Raw genomic sequence first — 17,915 nt, forward strand, 5'->3', positions numbered from 1 at the left:
TTTTTGTTTGTCTGTGCCCTGCCCCCAGAGGTGGAGCCTACAGAGGCAGGCAGGCCTCCTTGAGCTGTGGTGGGCTCCACCCAGTTCGAGCTTCCTGGCTGCTTTGTTTACCTAAGCAAGCCTGGGCAATGGCGGGCGCCCCTCCCCCAGCCTCACTGCCGCCTTGCAGCTTGATCTCAGACTGCTGTGCTAGCAATCAGCGAGACTCCGTGGGCATAGGACCCTCCGAGCCAGGTGCAGGACACAATCTCCTAGTGTGCCGTTTTCCAGGCCCGTTGGAAAAGCGCAGTATTAGGATGGGACCGACCCGATATTCCAGGTGCCGTCTGTTTCCCCTTTCTTTGACTAGGAAAGGGAACTCCCTGACCCCTTGCACTTCCCGAGTGAGGCAATGCCTCGCCCTGCTTCGGCTCGCGCACAGTGCGCTTCACCGACTGTCCTGCACCCACTGTTAGGCACTCCCTAGTGAGATGAAACCGGTACCTCAAGCAGAAATGCAGAAATCACCCGTCTTCTGTGTCGCTGGGGCTGGGAGCTGGAGACCGGAGCTGTTCCTATTTGGCCATCTTGGCTCACACCTGTGCAGAAACTTTTTAGTTTAATTAGGTCCGATTTGTCTACATTTTTTTTGTTACAATTGCTTTTGGGGACTTAACCAAAAATTATTTGCCAAGGCTGTTACAGTTTGGCTTTGTGTCCTCACCCAAATCTCATGTTGAATTGTAATTCCCAGTGTTGGGAGAGAGACCTGGTGGGAGGTGATTGGATTGTGGGGGCAGATTTCCCCCTTGCTGCTCTTGTGATAGTGAGTGAGTTCTCACAAGATCTCACAGATTTGTTTAAAAGCGTGTAGCAAAAAAGTACTACTCACTTCTTTGTTTAAAAGTGTGTAGGACTTCCCCATTTGCTCTCTCTCTCTCCTGCTTACTTTCCCTTTGCCCTTCCACCATGTTTGTAAGTTTTCTGAGGTCTCCCAAGCCATGCTTCCTGTATAGCCTGTGGAACCGTGAGTCAGTTAAACCTCTTTTCTCCGTAAATTACCCAGTCTCAGGTATGTCTCTATAGCAGTCTGAGAATGGACTAATACAGAAAATTGGTGCCAGAGAAGTCGGGCATTGCTATAAAGATACCTGAAAATGTGGACACAACATTGGAACTGGGTAATGAGCAGAGGTTGGAACAGTTTGCAGGGATCAAAAGAAGGCAGGAAGATGAGGGACAGTTTGGAACTTCCTAGAGACTTGTTGAATGGTTGTGACCAAAATGTGGATAGTGATGTGGACAGTGAAGCCCAGGCTGTGGTAGTCTCAGATGGAGATGTGGAACTTATTGGGAACTGGAGTAAAGGTAAATTTTGCTATGCTTTAGCAAAGAGACTGGCAGCATTTTGCCTCTGCTGTAGAAAACTATGGAACTTTGAACTTAAGAGAGATGATTTATAATATCTGGGAGAAGAAATTTCTAAGTGCAAAGCAGGTAACTTGGCTGCTTTTTAAAGCCTATGCTCATTTGCATAAACAAAGAAATAACCTGAAACTAGAACTTATATTTAAAAAGGAAGCAGAGCATAAAAGGTTGGAAAATTTGTAGCCCAACCATGTGGTAGAAAAGAAAAATCCATTTTCTTGGGGGACATTCAAGCCTGCTGCAGAAGTTTGCATAAATAAAGAAGAGCTGAATGTTAATAGCCAAGACAATGGGGAAAATGCCTCCAAGGCATTTCAGAGACCTTCACAGCAGCCCCTCTCATCACAGTTCTGGAGGGCGAAGAGGGAAAAATCGTTTCCTGGGCTAGGCCCAGGGCTCCACTGCTCAGTGCAGCCTTGGGACATGGTGCCCTGCATCCCAGCCACTGCAGCTCCAACTGTGCCCGAAAGGGGCTAAGTTACAGCTCAGGGTGTTGCTTCAGAGGGTGCAAGCCCAAGCCTTGGAAGCTTCCATGTGGTGTCGGACCTGCAGGTGCATAGAAGGCAAGGTTTGAGAACCTCTGCCTAGATTTCAAAGGATGTATGAAAATGCCTGAATGTCCAGGTAGAAGTCTGCTGCAGGGGCAGAATCCTCATAGAAAACCTCTAGTAGGGTAAGGCAAAGGGGAAATGTGAGCTTGGGGCCCCCCATACAGAGTCCCCACTGGGGCGCTGCCTAGTGGGGCTGTGAGAAGAGGGCTATTGTTCTCCAGACCCCAGAATGGTAGATCCACTGACAACCTGCACCATGCACCTAGAAAAACTGCAGGCACTCCATGACAGCCTGTGAAAGCAGCTAAGAGGACTGTACGCAGCAGAACCTCAGGAGCAGAGCTTTCCAAGGCCTTCAGAGCCCACCCTTTGCATTAGTGTGATCTGGATGTGAGACATAAAGTTAAAGGAGATTATTTTGGAGCTTTAAGATTTAATGATGGCCCTGCTGGTGTTCAGACTTGCATGGGGTCTGTAGCCCCTTTGTTTTGGCCAATTTCTCCCTTTTGGAATGGGGGCATCTACCTAACATCTGTACCCTTATTGTATCTTGGAAGTAACTAACTTGTTTTTTATTTTACAGGCTCATAGGCAGAAGGGACTTGCCTTGTCTCAGATGAGATTTTGGACTTGGTTTTTTGAGTTAATGTTGGAATGAGTTAAGACTTTTGGGGACTGTTGGGAAGGCGTGATTGTATTTTGAAATGTGAGAAGGACATGATATTTGGGAAGGGCCAGGGTGGAATGATATGGTTTGGATCTGTGTCCCCATCTAAATCTCATGTTGAATTGTAATTTCCAGTGTTGGGAGAGGGGCTTGGTGAGTGGTGACTGGATCATGGAAGTGGATGTCCCTCTTGCTGTTCCCAGGACACGAGTTCTCACGAGATCTTGTTGTTTTTTAAAAGTGTGTAGCACTTTCCCCTTCACTTTCTCTCTCCTGCCGCCATGTGATGACATGTTTGGTTCCCCTTCACCCTTCTGCCATGATTGTTAAGTTTCCTGAGGCTTCCGCAGCCATTCCTCCATACAGCCTGTGGAACTCTGAGTCAATTAAACCTCTTTTCTCCATAAATTATCCAGTCTCAGGTATGTCTCTATAGCAGTGTGAGAACGGACTAGTAGAAAGGCCAATGTCGTCAATAGTATTTCCTAGATTTTCTTCTAGGATTTTATAGTTTAAGGTACATTTAAATCTTTGATCCATTTTGAGTTAAATTTTTTATATGGTGAAAGATAGGAGTCCATCTTCAGTCTTCTGCATATGGCTAGCCAGTTATCCCAGCACCATTTATTGAATTAGGAGTTTTTTCCCTGTTGCTTGTTTGTATCAGCCTTGTTGAAGATCAGATAGTTGTGCATGTGTGGCTTTATTTCTGAATTTTCTATTCTGTTGCATTAGTCTATATGTCTGTTTTTGTACCAGAACCAAGCTGCTTTGGTTACTGTAGCTTTATAGTATAATTTGAAGTTGGGTAGTGTAATGCCTCCAGCTTTGTTCTTTTTGTTTAGGGTTGCTTTGGCTATTCAGGCTTGTTTTTGCTTCCATATAAATGTTAGAATAGTTTTTTTTCTAATTCTGTGAAGAATAACTTTGGTAGTTTGATAGAAATAGCACTGAATATGCAAATTTCCCTGACTAGTATGGCCATTTAAAAAATATCAATTATTCCAATCTATGAGCATGGCATGTTTTTCCATTTATTTGTGTCATCTCTGATTTCTTTCAACAGTGTTTTGTAGTTTTTCTTGTAGAGATTGTTCACTTCCTTGGTTAGCAGTATTCCTAGGTATTTCCTTTTCTTCATAGCTATTGTAAGTGGGTTTGTGTTCTTGATTTCACTCTCAGCCTAGATGTTTTTGGTGCATAGAAATGCTACTGATTTATACATTGATTTTGTGACCTGAAATTATACTAAAGTAGTTTGTGAGTTGTAGGAGCCTTCTGGCAGAGTCTTTAGGATTTTCTATATGGAATCATGCCATAAGTGAAGAGAGATAGTTTGACTTTTTCTTTTACTATTGGGATGCCTTTTGTTTCTTTCTCTTGCCTGATTGCTCTGGCTAGGATTTCCAGCACTATGTATAAAAGGAGTGGTGAGAGTGGACATACTTGTCTTGTTCCAGTTCTCAAGGGGAATGGCTTGAGCTTTTGCCTATTCAGTATGATGTTGGCTGTGGGTTGGGGATATATGACTCCTATTATTTTGATGTATGTTCCTTTGATGCCTAATCTGTTGAGGATTTTTATAATGAAGGAATGTTGGATTTTATCTTAAGCTTTTTCTATATCTATTGAGATGATCATATGGTTCTTGCTTTTAATTCTGTTTATGTAGTGAATCCCATTTATTGGTGTGAATATGTTAAAAGAACCTTGCATCCCAGAAATAAAGCCTACTTGATCATGGTATGTTAACTTTTTGATGTGCTGCTAGATTTGGTTTGCTAATATTTTCAGAAATGAAAGAACTTCCTCCTGAATAACTACTGGGTGAAATAAAAAAATTCCTTGAAACTAATGAAAATAGGAATACAAGTTACCAAAATCTCTGGGATGCAGCCAAAACAGTGTTAAGAGAAAAGTTTGAAGTCCTAAATGCTTTCAAGAAGTTAGAAACAACGAAAAATTAACAGTCTAACTCTGCACCTAAAAGAACAGAAAAAATCAACCCCAAAGCTAGCAGAAGTAAAGAAATAATCAAAATTAGAGAAGAGCTTAATGAAGTTGAGATGCAAAAGATCAATGAAACAAAAAGTAGGTTCCTCAAAAAAATAAAATAAGAGATTGATAGACTGCTAGCAAGATTAACAAATAAAAGGACAGAGAAGATTCAAATAAGAACAATCAGAAACAATATTACAACTCATCCCACATGAATACAAAAGATCCTCAGGGACTGCTATGATCAACTATATGCACAGAAGTTAGAAAGTCTAGAGGACATGGATAAATTCCTGGAAACACACAATCTCCCAAGATTAAATCGGGAAGCAATTGAAATCTTGAATAGACTAATATCAACTTCTGAAATTGAATTAGTAACAAAGAACCTACGAAGCAAAAGAAGCCCTGGACCTGATGGATTCACAGCCAAATTCTACCAGATGTACAAAGAAGAACTGACACGATCCTACTGAAACTATTCCAGATAATTGAGGAGGAGGGGCTTTTCCCTAACTCATTCTTTGAAGCCAGCATCAGACTGATACCAAAATCTGGCAGAGACACAATGAAAAAAGAGAACTTCAGGCCAATATCCCTGATGAACACAGACACAATAGAATATATCTTATTTTGTATTTATTTGATGCTACTTTGTGATTGGATTTAGTTTGGTTATTCTCTGCCCTAATACTGCATAGATGATATTGTATCCTTTCCAGAGTGTTACATTTGGAGGAGCACAACATCCCTGTCTCTCTCACTGATGATATTAATTTTGATCACTTGGTCAAGTTCTTGTCTAATTTATCCACTGGATAGTTACTGTTTCTTTTTCTCCTGTGTAACCAATAAGATTTTACAGGGAGGCACTTAGAGACCATGCAGATATCCTGATCTTCATCAAAATTTCCTCGACTTAGTATCCATTGATGATTCTAGCCTGATGCAATCTTTATTATGCTGATTACAAAATGGTAACTTCTGAATTTCAGCACTCCCTTCATATTTATTAATCTGCTCTTGAAGTTTTGCTGTAGGTGAAAGCCCTCCTTTCTCTCTCTGTCTCTCTCTGTCTACTTATCTACCTATTTATATAGCTATCACTTACTACTGGTAAGGACTCATGAATTCCTGCTTTTCTCAATGGTTTCTAACCCATTAATATACTTAACTATATTGATGGTCAAATTTTCCTAGATGTATACAGTCGGAGTCCTTTCAAACTGACTCCTATATCCTTCTGACATACCCTAGCAGTTTTTGGACTATGTTCTTATTTTCTGATCTAACAAAGTATTTCAAATTCACTTATGTCTACTTTGTCCTTAGACATTTCTCTGAGTTCAGTTCCTTTCAGCAGGAAATTATATTGAAAACCAAGATGCGGATGCCAGGTATGCTCTTTGCTACCGGGATATCTTTGCTTCTTAGTCCTTTCAAAAGGCACATCTAGGAAATATAGGCACATATACATATTTGCAATGCAAAACACACATGCATGCTCAAGCACATTTACACACAGACATGATTAAGATTAAGATTACCAGTGAAGGACAGGTGGACATCATGGGTCTCCAGATGTGATGCTTGGGAAGGATACTAACCTTCATGCACATACACATGCATACACACACACATATACACACACATACTGTGGAAATCATGAGTTTGCATTGATACTGCCAATTTGACTCCATCCCTGCATCTACACAGGGTTCTTTCCAGTCTTTCCTTATTCCATATTTATACGTTCCTTTTCCCTAATGAGAACCTGGGCATCCAATGACAACACAGTTACACATTTATGTAATCTTATAATACATAACAATGTTTCAAAATTGCTTTGCTCATATCATTACAATAAAAAAAATATTACTACCAAGCCTTCCAGATTTGCTTACAATTCTCACCCTGTTCCCACCATCCCCACCCCACCCTACACGAGACTGCGGTATATAGTCAAATATATAGTCAAATTTTGTGTTCCTAGCTAGTTGGGTTAGGTTTTTTTTTTTTTTTTTTTTTTTTTTTGAGGTGGAGTCTTGTTCTGTTGCCCAGTCTGGAGTGCAGTGGTGTGATCTCAGCTCACCACAACCTCCACCTTCCGGGTCCAAGTGATTCTCCTGCCTCAGCCTCCTGAGTAGCTGGGACTACAGGCACGTGCCACCATGCCTGGCTAATTTTTGTATTTTCAGTAGAGACAGGGTTTCACTATGTTGGCCAGGCTGGTCTCAAACTCCTGACTTCGTGATCCACCCACCTTGGCCTCCTGAAGTGCTGGGATTACAGGTGTGAGCCTGGATTGGATTAGTTTTTCTTTCTTTTTTCTCTTTCAGTGGCTTATGGTATTTTATTTAAAATACAAATGGTTGGCTTTCAGTTTTAGTTTTTTTTCTGTTCTTATTTAATTTTATTATTTTAATATGTAGAATACTAATCTTTTTTTCAGACAAAATTATACAGAAAGGTATATACAGGGAAGGTCACTTCTCCATATATCCGTCACACTCTGTTCCTTCTTTACCCCTCAACTCCAGCATTTCTTGATTTATCTCTCCTGTTTCTTTTTGTAAAAATAGGCATATACATACTTCAATTTTGTTTATTTTTCCTTCTTTCTTACACAAAGGTAGCATATTACATGCTCTTTGTACTTCACCTTTTTCTCTTAATAATATCTCTGGAAATCACTCAATATCAGTTGATAGAGATTTTCTTCTTTCTTGTTTTTACAACTGCACATTAACTCTATTTTGTGTATTTACCACATTTTATTCAACCAATCTCCTATATTGGACATTTAGATAATTTCAAATACTTTGTGAATAAACATAATGATGCCAAAATAACCTTGTGCATATATATTTTGATATTGCTGGAGGCTGAGTTTCATGGTGAAATCCTGAAGATGAATTACAATGTCAATGAATAAATTAATATGTAGTTTTGTTAGATATCATCATATTCTTCTCAATATTGGTGGCACCATTTTGCACTCCCTTCAGCAGTATATGAGTGTGCATGTTTTCCCCAAAGCCTTGATAACAGAGAATATTGTCAAACTTGAAATTCATGACAACTAAATGGAGAAGAACTGATGTCTTAGTACATTTTTTAATTTTGATTTCTTTTATTATGAATAAATTTCATGTTTTTCAAATGATCAAGAGTCATTTTAATTTTTGTGTGTGAATTATTTGTTCATGGCTTTAGCCTATTTTTTCATAGGATTTTTCAGTTTTTTATCAATATTTGTAAGTTCTTTATCAACAAGTATATTGATAAAGGTATGTATATTGATATATCATCTGTGATATATGTTGTAAATATTTTCACTTACTTTATTATTTGTCTTTTGACTTTGCTTTCTCTCTTATGCATGTTGTTTTTATTTCTAGGTAGCTAAATTTATCCATCCTTTCTTTCATGGCATATACATTCGTACAATTGTAGTTATATATATGTATACCATAGAGTATAGTATATGTATATATGCATACATATATATAAAACTATATATAGTATTTATATACTATAACTGTACATATATATGTATCTACAAATATAGCTATAGATAGATTTGCATGCATGTATCATGTATATATGTAGTTAAGAAAATATCCCTTTTTCTCAAGAGTTTTTAGTAGGAATGGGTGTTGAATTTTGCCAAAGATTTTTTAAACAGCTATGGAGCTTATTCCTATCCTTTTCCTCCTTAGTTCTATTTATATGGCAAATTATATTAAGCAATTTTCTATCATCAAATACTTCTTGCATTCTTGGTATAACCCTTAGGTAATGTTTTCAAGTCCCATCACTATGTCTCAGATATAAGGGTCTCTACTGCAGTGGCCTTGCCTCTACTAACAGCCTCCTTTCTGAAGCCTTTAAAAGTATTTCTCACATGTTGTCCCTGAAATCATACTGTTTTATTATTTTCTCTTCTTTGTGCATAATTTAATTTTTATATGTATTACACTGTACTGTATGTATTTGTTTAAATGTCTATCTCTTCCATTAAATTTTATATTCACTGAAGGCAATAAGTAGTTCTTAAATTTTTTTTAATATCAATTTCATAAGTGTGGAATCTACAAACCCTAAACTGGCCATCCAAAAGAGGTATTCAGGAAAAGTGCTTGTCAGACTTTTCTAGTAACTAGGCACAAAATTAAAATCAATTCTTATTTATTATTTTGTTAGATTTCAGATCTGTTAGTAATCAAAGCATGTCCCTTTGAATCAGTGCAATGGCTTTATGTATAAGAAAAATCCAGTGCAACCCAATTATCTGTAAGAGTGGAATTAGGCTTATCTCAAACCAGTGATGCAAAAATGATTCTACTATAGATGGAATTCTCAGATCCCTGTTCATCTTCCCATTCAGCCTTAACAGATATTCAAGCTTTGAAGCGAGAAAATGCAGAATGGAGAGGTTAACTCTTATACATGGCTCTCAGGATATCAGGTCCACTATAAAACTTCTCTGCAGGATTCATGGAACTGTTGTTCTTTCCCCTCCAGCCTACCTTCTTGTCACTTTAAAGTATTTTCTGGTGATAGCTGAATGGCATAATGATGTAGCCATTTTTATTTGGTGATATATCTTCTTTGGACAGTAAATGGGGCATATAGTCTGACAAAACTCAGGGCAAATGTGCATAAGTTTCTGTAACTTACCCAGCGTAGCTGGATATGGCCCCAGCCATGCTCTCTTCTTTATGTTGTGATATTGAGTTTGTTGCTCTTCCCTATTATTCCCCACAGTGTCCCTCCCTACAATCACAATGCCACAGTCTTTGAACAAATACGAGGAATCTGAGTGTGCAGAACAGGAAAGAGTTTGGAAATCTGGATAACAGAGATTGGAGGATACAAAGATGCTGTCTGAGGAGAAAAATTTAGATTCTATTGTTTCCATTTCTATGCTATTTTCACCCACAAAATATCAAGACCCATCACAGATGCACCATTCAAGCTTTAAGAATAATTCCAAAAGTGTTCCCTGGCCCTGACCTAGCTTGGGGTCATAGTGTCCTGCTTTCTGGTCATGTCTTCCTGGTTGCAGCATGGTGCCTTTGTTAGTAATCCAGGACATCCAGGAAAAAGGCACCTTTGCAGGAGCTGGGAAATAAACTGCCTTGATTCTGCGGTTCTCACTATGTGTTTCTGCCAGTTAATGTGGACACCCATCCTTTAGCTGGTTGACACAGCCATGATTGCTGTTGTCAAAAAGTCAGTCAGGCTATGCATTTCAGCCCTGGTCTCAGAGAGAACAAAGTTTCTATATTTTGAAGAATCAATCTTCAGGTTCAAAGTTACCCTCCTAAGTCTGGGTGCCAAGAGGGCTACCTTTCAGGACCTCTTCCCCGTTCAGAGCCTTGAGACATTTTTCATTATCTCTGGCCTTAGTAAGTTTCTCTAAACTTTCTTTTCAACTTCTGATCTTGATTACTCTCTTCTCTCTTTTCTCTTTCATTTCCTCATTTTCTTTGACATTTTCTAGAGCATCCCACCCTCCAGGGTTAATTATTTCTACTTTTCTTTGTTTTCTGTTATAATTTTTAGCATATACTACCAAGGCATAAAAAAACAATATTTACTTAAAAGCACACAAAGCAGCAGCTCTTGTCTATAGTAAAAGGAGATACCAAAGCAATTAAATATTGATTACATTCTAGGCTAGAAATCAGAGAGCTGGGTCATCACGTTGGTTTTACCATTTCTAATTGTGTGACCTTGGACAAGTCAATTTCACAGAACCCTTAACTCATTTTGTGAAATGACCTCTAAAACCCATCCTGGTCAAATGTTGTATGATTTTTAAAGATCTATAAATGCAAAGTTATTTTGATGAAGTCAACCATATCTTCTTGTTAAAACAAAACTCATGCTGAACCAAAGAAAATAGAAAATACTATTTAAAAAAAAAAAGCACGCATTAGGCACTTACATATGAGCTAAAATGTGCCTACCTCTGGATCTATACATGTAGGTTAAGTATTGCTACAATGTTGTGTAATAACCACACAATTTCAGTGGCATGCAATAATACCTAACTTACGTGCCTGTTGAGGTAGGCTGTGAGTTTTGCTGATCTAGACTGGACCAGCCCTGGGTGGTACTGCTCTATGAGCCTTTCTTTTTCTTCTTGGCACAGTAGGCTAGTCTGAAAATGATCTTCTCATGGTGATGGTAGAAAAGAAGAGAGTGAATCCAATCATAGAAGTACTTTTCAAGCCTTGGGTTAGTCACGCCCATGATATTCCATTGCAAAACAAATCATGTTGTCAAGTTGAGGAGTGCTCCTGGTGCAGGTGGGTAAGGAAACGAACATATGAATAACAATGTTAACTAACACATAGTGCTTTGGAAATGAGTGACAAACATGCTTACATATGGCTTTTTCTCAGTGAAAATGAAACTTTAGGGATTAGAGTCTAGTATTGCTATTTCTCCTATGAGACAGAGCTAAATTCACTAATAGAGACAGCAGTTGCTGGTCGAGACAGACTCTATGAATTTACTTGCACACAATTTAAGGCTCAAATGAAACTGTCATTTTAGTCAAATAAGGGTGGTCAAGCTCACAGTACTACCTAAAAAGCAACTGGAGCCCCTCTAATTTTCAGGTTTGTGAAAAGTTCCTCTGAACTACTCACTGAAGATCCCTCCATTGATAAGCAACTGCTCACTCTATTCAAGTGGTAATGAATGTGCAAATGCTGACCAGAACTTAATTATGAGACTAAAAGAGTGTACTTCAAAGAAGAGCTAATATAAAAACACAGTGAGACACCTGTCATGTGATAGATTGATAAATTACATGAATTTATGTTATACTGTAAAACTGTCTCTCCCTTTAGTGAAACAATCCAAATACCTCCAACTCTGCCACTCTCTACCCCCAACTCTGCCTCTCTCTACCCCCACCTTCTGCTTGTATTCATATATTGTAGTAAAACAGTAAAATAAAACCACAATGCTTTGTATACAAATTACTGATGATTAAGTCTCGTTAAATACAAATAGCTATACACATGAAGCAAAGCAACAGCCATACATAAGAAGCTAGCGTTTGTTTCTTGAGAACTAATAAGGAATTAAAAATAAATAATTAAGGCAGGTAAACAGTTTATTTTTCTAGTTGTTGAGCTGTATAGTTATCTATTGCTATGTAACAAATTATACTCAAAATTAATGGTGTTAAACAATAAGCACTTATTATCTAATAGTGTTAGAAGTTCAGAAATTCAGAAAAAGGCTTAGCTGGGTAGTTCTGGCTCTTTTGAGGTCTTGGTCAAAAGATCAACTGAAGTTGCAATTATCTGAAGACTTAACTGGAGGCTGGAGGATCTGCTTCCAAGATGGCTCCCTTACATGGCTGGCAAGTTGGTGCTTGTTAGCAAAATACCTCAGTTCCTTGACACGTAGATTTCTTTTTTCTTTTTCTTTTTCTTTTTTTTTTTTGAGACGGAGTCTCGGTCTTTCGCCCAGGTTGGAGTGCAGTGGTGCAATCTCGGCTCACTGCAAGCTCTGCCTCCCGGGTTCACGCCATTCTCCTGCCTCAGCCTCCTGAGTAGCTGGGACTACAGGTGCCCGACACCACGCCCAGCTAATTTTTTGTATTTTTAGTAGAGATGGGGTTTCACCGTGTTAGCCAGGATGGTCTCAATCTCCTGACCTTGTGATCCACTCCTCTCGGCCTCCCAAAGTGCTTGGATTACAGGCGTGAGCCACCGTGCCCAGCCACGACACGTAGATTTCTCATTAGGGCTGCCTTGGTGTCTTCATGGCATGGGAATGGGCTTTCCCAGTGTCAGTATGGTCAAAGAGAGATCAAAGAAGAAGCTGCAGTGTATTTTGTGACCTAGCCTTGGTCATTTCTAAGCTTTTTTGACTATACCAACGATGAGAGTGGTACTCACTCTCAACATTGTGCAGGTGCATGACCCTGAGTGTGAATACCTCCTTAAATTTTTTCCCTAGATATATTGATTGCCTCACCTTAATCCTGGCCCTAGGTTACACAAATCATCTGTATTCAGCATTGGAGGGGACCATATAAAGATGTGAATAGTAGGAGGCAAGAACACTGGGGCTCATCTTGGAGGCTGGCCACCACAAGAGTTAAGCACCTACCTAAGATTCTGAGCCATGAGAAAGAACTTCCTTAGGCTCGATGGTTCTCAACTTTGGCTGAACATGTGAATCATCTGAGAGTGTTGATGCCTGTGTCTCACTCCTTAGACATTCTGATTTAATTGAACTGAAGTGTGACAGCCATGGTGTTTAAGAAAAAGACATAATCTCCAAATAACTGCACAAGGTATTCTCATGTGCAGTCAGGGATAAGCATACTGCAAGGGAACTAAAGTTTCCTTTTGGGACTAAAGTCCACACGGAATTTGCCTATCACTCTATCTGTCAACAACATCTGTTTTTCCCTCCTGGAGCAGGGAGTGTGGGAAGGTTTCAAGAGACAAGGAGGATTAGTAATTTATTCACTCACAAACTGTTGCTGAATACAGAGCACGTCTGGCTGACTAGGTTTCTTCTCTGACACCTATACATTCTGCTTCAACTGCTTTATAAAAGATTGGTAGGAGCAGGGTTAATTAATCAGTGCTGGTCTGATTTGAGGCTCTTTGTCTTTTTCAAAACAGATCAAAACAGGCAGGATAAATGAACAGGAAAGTCCCCAGATGAAAAAGAGAATAACAGGAATTACATGAGTAGGGTTGGGCTTAGGCTGCCCAAACAAAACAGTTTGGTACCAGTTTGATGGACATACACATGAAGGCACTCAAATGAAACCACTCTTGGCTAATATAATTTTAGAGGCCAGTGGAGTTTTATATCTTCTAGGCTACTGGGTTGTTAGCTAGTTATCTCTTTGATCCCTCTTCATCCTGGTCCACGTGGCAGGAGTCTGGGCTGAACACGGTAGGAAGACAGTGAAGGAGGATTGAAAATATGGTTCCTGTGCAAAGTATTCTATTTTCCTTCCATGAAAATAAACAACAGAATTTCAATATGAAGACTAACCATACTTCTCCATTACTTGGCAGCCTTGTTAGCACTTTTACATTTTCTTTTTCCTATAATTATCTTAGGGAATGCAGCAAAGCCCCAGGATTTTGGCAAAGAGTTTACAATGTTGATAGATGTTCAAATAAGAGGATCAGGCATGGGCATACACTTGAAACCATTGTTGTCTCTCCATCAGAGAATTTAAATGAAAATACTGTATTTTTTTAATGATGGCAGACTAATGTGTACTTCTTACATAAGCAAGAAAACCACTATGAATTGCATTGAGTGTGAACATGACATATCCTCTCCCTCTTGGTTAAGCTTCAGGCGTTTGGAGATGAAAGAGGGTGAGTTGCTGGGAAAACAGGTCACTCACTTCTGACTTCCATTTCAGCTGCAGCAAAGGCATGGCTGAAGAGCGACTATATTAATAAAGCACAATGTCTACCTTCTCAGTAGGATTCCAGCAGAGTTCTGCCATGGGGCAAAGTCTCACAAGACTAGAGGGTCTCCATCTCATGATAAGGCAGATCACTTTCATTGGGCTCTTGAATGCAAGTGTACTTGATGGGAGGTGGTGGTGGCTTGAAAGGTGGAGGTCTTTCCATTCTAGGAACAAAATATTGGTCTTTCAATGCTAAGAATGTGAGGGAGTCTTATGCACACACACACACAGACATGTGTTGTTTCTTTAAAGGAGAACACAGATTGATGAGAAAGAGACACACTCTCCAAGTTCTTTCAGCATTTTTTGCTGGCATAACCCTGTGCCTGTTAGTCACATTTGAACCTCATGATCTTACCATTAATTAATATTTACATGGCATTTTGTAGTTTGCAAAGCATTTTTATTCTAACATTATTTACTTTGTATGTAGAAATTGCATCACCATCTACAGATAAAACTGAGCATTTTTATCATAACATTTACTTTGTATGCAGGAAATGCATCATAACATTATTGTATGCAGGAAATATATCATAACATTATTTACTTTGTGTGCAGGAAATGCATCACCATTCTACAGATAAAACTGAGGCTCAGAGGTTTTAAACAACTTGCTCAAGAGAACCAGACCAACAATTCAAATCTTTTCACCATAACTGATACTCTCCATGACAACTGCCTCCTAAGAGAAGAAATGTTTCTCTTATATGGATTAAAATATTCCTCCAGAGACTAAATCTTAAAATCCTAGGATTTAAGACTGAAGCTTTTCATATAGCCTCTTTGCTAACCCTAGCCCCAGCCTTTGCCCAAACACTCACTATGTACTGTGGGGATAGGGTAGAGATGGGAAGTAAAGCTCTTCTCAATCCCTGAGTACTGGCTAAATAATGCCTAAATCCCTTTTGTTTGAATCAGTGAACATTCTTAAAGTCATCTTTGTACAAAGAACTATTTTATGTTAGTACAAGTAATCTCTTTTTCCGAAATGCATTAAAGAGCCAAGTTAGTGTGGAATTTAGCTATACAAATGCTCTAGCTATCTTGATATCAGGAAACAGAAATACATCTGTGAACATCTTTATGTTCGTCACTCAAACACCTCTATGCCCTGGCAATCTATAGCATCTTAGGAGAGATAAAGAGTGGGTAGTAGGGGAAGGAGGATGGAGAGATTGATTCTCATCTCCATATAAAACAAACATTTGAATATAGAATAATTTAAAAAATCAATTTGGATTTTCAGATTTCATTTGTTCATTTAATATAAAGCTCTCTAATCCCTATTACCCAATTTTCAGATGCTTTAATGGAGACTTCATATGTATTAATAGGTAGGTACAATTCTACGAAACATGCACTTTTGTTTTACTTTTGTTTCTTGGGGAATTATGAGTTTCTCAAGGTCATGTGGTGGCCAAATTGTAGTCCTTGGAAAAGAACCCAGAATTTCTAACTACTGGTTTAGTGTTTTATTCACCACTCCCTGTATGTGGTTACAGAGTCTTCAAGGATACTCTGCAAAAGGTAGAAAAGCATGTGGCACGATGGTTAATGTTATCTTAGAGCAGTAGTAAGATAAATGGAAGATCAGCTCTGGGTACTGGGATCTCTTCAAATTATGGCCCAATACAGACTGACTCAAAATAGCAAGTCAGAAAAATGAGGCTTAACCTTATGTACCATTTCAGACTGCTGACTGGAGAAGGCTTTTGGAGAATATTTCAATAAGACAAAAATGGGGTAACCCAACGCTTACTTTCTTTTCTGCTTGGGAAAAAAAGAAAAGGGCAGTAAAAGCCCACTCTAGTAAAAAAGCAGCTGGAAATCTCTTAAAATTACTTTCTCACTCAATTTCACACTTGAGCATCTAGGACCAGCGGAGCCTAGGCAGTTCAAAGATGCATGAAAATGAAAAAATAATGAAGATTAAAAGAAAAATCAGTTTTAGTTTTGAGGAGAAGTGAGGCTCAGTTCTCATTTCATGTCCACGGACTTGCTCTATCTGATGAATGTTACAGCCTGACTAGGCCAATGCAGAGAGGGATACTGAGTCAGGAATTGTGTATTTGATCCCAACTATGTGATGCTGGGAAAGCTATATAATCTCTCTGAGCTTTGTGAGCCTTATTTCCTCATTAAAATATGGGAGAAACTTCATAGAGTAATAATATATTATACCGATGAATATTTTACAATAAAAAATTAATCTGTTCCTACATATGTTAGTATTATACTTACATTTCTTTTTGGTACTGACACCATTTTCTCACTCCAAGACCAAACAATATCATGCAGCAAAAGAGTAAAGCTGCTACAATCACTGGCCAGGACATTCCATCTTTGGGCTTATTGACCACAATACCTGAAAAGGGCATAAAGAAAGATAAATTTTAATCCCAAACTTTGGCGTTTGGAAAACAGGATTAAACTATTTTTCCTACGTGAAACATATTTTCTTCAAAGGCCATGGGGATGCTCATTGGCTGTGATCATACTCTGGAGGTGGGCATGTCTATGCCTTGTTACCTACACGAGGTGATAACTTTTAAGAGTTAATTATGTATCCTACCAGAAATTTTCTGTGGATATATATAAGCATACATATGTACCATGAATATATACCCCTTTTTATTACAATTGGGGGCATATTATACACACTATTCTGTCCATGATTTCTTTTTCTTTTTTTTCACTATTTTAGATTCAGGGGTACATGTGCAAGTTTGTTATATAGGTAAATTACATGCTGTGGGGATTTGGTGTACAGATTATTTTGTCACCCAGGTAATCAACATAGTGCCTGACAGGTAGTTTTTTTTTTTTTTTTCAATCTTTACCCTCCTCTCAACCTTCAGTAGGCCTCAGTGTTTGTTATTCTCTTCTTTGTGTCTGTATGTACTTGATGTTTAGTTCCCACTTTTTTTTTTTTTTTTTTGAGACCGAGTCTCGCTCTGTCGCCCAGGCCGGAGTGCAGTGGCGCAATCTCGGCTCACTGCAAGCTCCGCCTCCCAGGTTCACGCCATTCTCCTGCCTCAGCCTCTCCGAGTAGCTGGGACTACAGGCGCCCGCCACCACGCCCGGCTAATTTTTTTATATTTTTAGTAGAGACGGGGTTTCACTGTGGTCTCGATCTCCTGACCTTGTGATCCGCCCGCCTTGGCCTCCCAAAGTGCTGGGATTACAAGTGTGAGCCACCGCGCCCGCCCCTTAGTTCCCACTTATTAGTGAGAACATGCAGTAGTTGGTTTTCTATTCCTGTGTGAGTTTGCTTAGGATAATGGTCTCCAGTTCCATCCATGTTCCTGTGAAGAATATTATCTCATCATTTTTTATGGCTTCATAGTATTCCATGGCGTATATGTACCACGTTTTCTTTATCCAGTCACTGTGGATGGGAGTTTAGGTTAGTTCCATGTCTTTGCTATTGTGAATAGTGCTGTGATGAACATACGTGTCCATGTGTCTTTATGGTAGAACAATTTATATTCCTGGCATACATCCAATATAATGAGATTGCTGGTTCAAATAGTAATTTTTTTTTTTTAAATTCTTTGAGCAGCAGCCAAACTGCTTTCCACAATGGCGATTCTAACTCATGTGAGATGGTATCTCATTGTGGTTTTAATTTGCATTTCTCTAATGATTAGTGATTTGGAGCTTTTAAAGTATCCTAAGAATGTAAAAACCATTTTACATTTTTAACATTTTACATTTTACATGTTTTTCTAAGAATAAGAGGCCAAAAGACATACAGCTGGCCTCTTTTTCTTAAAAAAACATTCTTGGAATACTTTCCATAGCA

General features: G+C 38.8%; 2 protein-coding genes across 7 annotated transcripts in view; one reads left to right on the forward strand and one right to left on the reverse strand.

Moving 5' to 3' along the window:
- The window catches only part of ZBED2 (zinc finger BED-type containing 2), an 85,240-nt gene that overhangs the window by 16,809 nt on the left and 50,516 nt on the right, over positions 1–17,915 (forward strand). The gene's annotated exons all lie outside the window — the stretch shown is intronic.
- The window catches only part of CD96 (CD96 molecule), a 122,036-nt gene that overhangs the window by 8,021 nt on the left and 96,100 nt on the right, over positions 1–17,915 (reverse strand). For 3 of the 4 annotated variants that reach the window (XM_058437525.1, XM_032150211.2, XM_032150210.2), the window contains 2 exons: positions 16,352–16,475; positions 11,613–14,271 (listed from right to left, as the gene is read on the reverse strand). In XM_058437525.1, coding sequence (XP_058293508.1) covers positions 14,163–14,271; positions 16,352–16,475 — 233 coding nt within the window. In that variant the 3' untranslated portion in view covers positions 11,613–14,162. Of the gene's footprint in view, positions 1–11,612; positions 14,272–16,351; positions 16,476–17,915 lie in introns of those variants that run through there. The other variant, XR_004247690.2, reaches the window with a different exon arrangement.

The sequence above is a fragment of the Hylobates moloch genome, unplaced genomic scaffold (assembly GCF_009828535.3).
Source record: "Hylobates moloch isolate HMO894 unplaced genomic scaffold, HMol_V3 SCAFFOLD_4, whole genome shotgun sequence".
Taxonomy (NCBI): domain Eukaryota; kingdom Metazoa; phylum Chordata; class Mammalia; order Primates; family Hylobatidae; genus Hylobates; species Hylobates moloch.